The sequence below is a fragment of the Piliocolobus tephrosceles genome, chromosome 1, assembly GCF_002776525.5.
Source record: "Piliocolobus tephrosceles isolate RC106 chromosome 1, ASM277652v3, whole genome shotgun sequence".
In the NCBI taxonomy this organism is placed as follows: Eukaryota; Metazoa; Chordata; class Mammalia; order Primates; family Cercopithecidae; genus Piliocolobus; species Piliocolobus tephrosceles.
The window spans coordinates 92,893,783-92,897,410 of NC_045434.1; the positions used below are offsets into that span (position 1 = coordinate 92,893,783).

General features: G+C 54.7%; 1 protein-coding gene across 1 annotated transcript in view; it reads left to right on the top strand.

Annotated features, from left to right (window-relative positions):
• Positions 1-278: 278 nt before the first annotated feature.
• HCN3 (hyperpolarization activated cyclic nucleotide gated potassium channel 3) overlaps positions 279-3,628 on the top strand; it is a 16,601-nt gene continuing 13,251 nt past the window's right edge. The window contains exon 1 of the mRNA XM_023213948.3: positions 279-682. Within this exon, the coding sequence (XP_023069716.1) occupies positions 405-682 (278 nt within the window). The 5' untranslated portion in view covers positions 279-404. The remainder of the gene's footprint in view (positions 683-3,628) is intronic.

Sequence of the window (3,628 nt, forward strand, 5' to 3'; positions counted from 1 at the left end):
CCTCGAGCTACATACCCGCGTCCGATTTTCCCGCCACTTCAGGAGGCTCCTCCTCCCTGGCTCTCAGTGGATGAAAGGCTAACACTAGGCCACGCCTCTCCCTGGCTCAGGCTGTGCTCCCCGCCTACCTTGTAAGCCACGCCCGTCTCGGAGTTCCTCCAGGATCCCGGCTTCCCAGCCCCGCCCGGTCTTCGCGCTGCCCTCGCCAGGGGGCGCCGCGCAGCCAGCCTCCCGCCCGCCAGTCTAGCGCACACCCCCTCCGCCCCGCGCGCCGGCGGTTCCGAGCCTACGACGCCTCGGCTGGAACCCGCGGGGCTGCGCCGACTCCCACTCTGGAGGGGTTGGGGGTACCTGATGGCCACATAGGGCTCTAGGAGGCCGAGCGTGTAAGCGGGGTGGGTGCCATGGAGGCGGAGCAGCGGCCGGCTGCAGGGGCCAGCGAAGGGGCGACCCCTGGGCTGGAGGCGGTGCCTCCCGTTGCTCCCCGGCCTGCGACCGCGGCCTCAGGTCCGATCCCCGGATCTGAGTCTGAGCCTAAGAGGAGGTACCTTGGGACGCTGCTCCAACCTACGGTCAACAAGTTCTCCCTTCGGGTGTTCGGCAGCCACAAGGCAGTGGAAATCGAGCAGGAGAGAGTGAAGTCAGCGGGGGCCTGGATCATCCACCCTTACAGCGACTTCCGGTATTGGGGTCTCGGCCGGGAGGGCAGGGTACATCAATCCCACCCTCGCGGGCAGCGACACCGGGACCCGGCCCGCACCACCCTCCACGGTCACTTCATTTCCAGCCCAGGGATCCCTTGGTGGGGCGGGATAGTCACTTCCTCCAATCTAGCCTGGGAATTCCTGGGCGGGTATCCCCTGCCGGGGGTCCTCCGTGCCTTGGCAAGCTGGGGGCACCAGAAGGGGCAAGCAGACATCAGGGGATCTCCAGAGACCTGGATTTCCTCTTTCAGGAACCCGGGACCCCAACCGGGCAACAGGAACTACCGGAGTTTGGGACCCCTGCCTCCTCCAGTCCTGCTTGCTGGAGATCTGGGAAATTATATTCTAAGTATCGGGGCCAGTCTGAGGGAGAAGCCGAGCTCTGCTATCTCCCATCCCCACACCTCCTCCTTAGCACCTGCCTAGTTCAGCATGACTATTAGGAAAAAATAGGGACGCTGAAGGGAGCGAGGGTCCAGACCTCAGCTCTGGTCGCTGTCCCTAGTGCTGAAGGCGGGGGCGGCGGGGCGGGGCCAAGACTCAGAGTGGTTGAGGCGGCAAAGCAGGGACAGGACCACCACCCAGGTGACTCCCAGAGAAGGGACAGAGGGTGGGGGTGGGGCCATTTCACAGTCTCCGTCAGGCTGTACCTCTACATCAAGGTCGCTAGGGGAGGACAGCAGCCCTGTCCTTGGGGGGAAATGAAGGACGGCTCTTGGATGAGGCAGGGATGTGTGCAAAGCACCTAACCTGGGGAACGAAAGAAACAGAGAGGAAGAGGTGTGAATCTGGAGCCTGGAAATACAGTTGTAGACCCAGACATTATCTTGAATCCACATATATACACACTCCCTCTATGTCCCTCTTCCTCCCATTGTTCCTTTCACTCCTGTCTTTGCTGCCTCGTTCCCACCCAGCCAGTGTGCCTTTTCTAGTCTCCTGTGGATCTCGCTCCCTTCCCTCAGTTCACTCGCAGACGGATCCCCAGAAGCCTGGTATCCCTCTGATTGTGCTTCTCCATTCTCTCTACTACATCACCTGCCAGGCTTGTGACCAACCTCTGAGTCAGGCTGTGAAGATGCTTTCATGGCTAGGCGAACCCTCTTTCCCTCCCCCTCTTATTGTCTCACAATACAGGATTTCTCCTCAGCAGCCCAGGAGAGAAAAGAAGAGTGGTCAAGGGTTTTTGTTTATTGAAAACATACAGTCTAAGGGACTTCCCAGAGACCAGGACTTGAGGAAGCTTCTTTCAGGGCTGAAAATTGATTTTGCAGTCCAAGTCAGAAGGGGCCAGCTAGCTCCTGAGTTGACTCTGGGATTAGGTGTGTCCTAGAATTAAAATCACCATAGGTAACTGAGTCCCTGAGATTATCCTGTGACATTCTCTGAATGAGGGCTCCACACAGTTCCCTCTTGACCTCTTCTTTCCACGGTGTCTGTCACAGCAGTGTCACTCACCCCTGCCCATGCTTCTGCCTGTGCTCAGCTAGAGTCCCAGTGGACACAGGGAGGCCAGAGGAGGAAAGACATGCAGAACTCAAGCCTTGCTGCTTCATGATCTCCTGTGGAGCTTCTCTGTGTGTGCAGCCCTGTCTGAGGTTCTGTGGAGGGGAAAGGGCATCCCTGGAAAGCTCAATTCAGAGAAAGGCAGGATAGACCACCCCACCCTGGGACATGGATGAGCAAACCCCAGCAGAGGAACAGGATCTGTGGGTCCAACTGTGTTGGAGAAGAGGAATGGGGTGGAGAAGGCTGGGGAGGGCATGAGGTCCTAGACTAGAATGGGCAGATAACCGGAGATGGGAGAAGCAGCAGCCTTTTCAGAAATCTGGGGACAAAGAGTGAGTGAGTCATAACACCAACTAGTGCCTGTACCACACTGTCACATCTATTGTCTCTACGTAAATGTTTTCAACAATACTGTGAGATTAGCACGAGGTACTTTAACTTTTTTTTTTTTTAACCTTAAAAATATTTAGCAATGGTGAGGTAAACGATATATAATAGGGATATATATGTATATGGAAGAGTAATTTTATTTATTTTTATATTTATTTATTTTGAGAAGGAGTGTCGCTCTGTCACCCAGGCTGGAGTGCAATGGCACAATTTTGGCTCACTGCAATCTCTGCCTCCCAGGTTCAAGCGATTCTCCTGCATCAGCCTCCTGAGCAGCTGGGATTACAGGCGCATGCCACCATGCTTAGCTAATTTTTGTATTTTTAGTAGAGGCGGGGTTTCACCATTTTTTCCATGCTGGTCTCGAACTCTTGACCTCGTGATCCACCCACCTCAGCCTCCCAAAGTGCTGGGATTACAGGCGTGAGCCACAACACTGGCCAATTTTTATTTGTTTAAGACAGAGTCTCACTCTTGCCCAGGCTAGAGGGCAGTAGAGTGGTTTCGGCTCACTGCAACCTCCACTCCCAGGTTCAGGCAATTCTCCTGCCTTGACCTCCTGAGTATCTGGGATTGGGATTACAGGTGTGCGCCACCACACCCGGCTAATTTTTTTTTTTTTTTTTTTTGAGACAGAGTTTCACTCTTGTTGCCCAGGCTGGAGTGCAATGGTGTAATCTCAGCTCATGGCAACTTCGACCTCCCAGGTTCAAGTGATTCTCCTGCCTCAGTCTCCCCAGTAGCTGGGATCACAGGCATGCACCAGTACGCCCGGCTAATTTTGTATTTTTAGTAGAGATGGGGTTTCTCCATGGTGGTCAGGCTGGTCTCGAACTCCCAACATAATCAGGTGATCCTCCCGCCTTTGCCTCCCAAAGTGCTGGGATTACAGATGTGAGCCACCGCCCCCAGGGCCTGACTAATTTTTATTTTTATTTTTTATTTATTTATTTTTTTGAGATGAAGTCTCTCTCTGTCACCCAGGCTGGAGTACAGTGGCATGATCTCTGCTCACTGCAACCTCT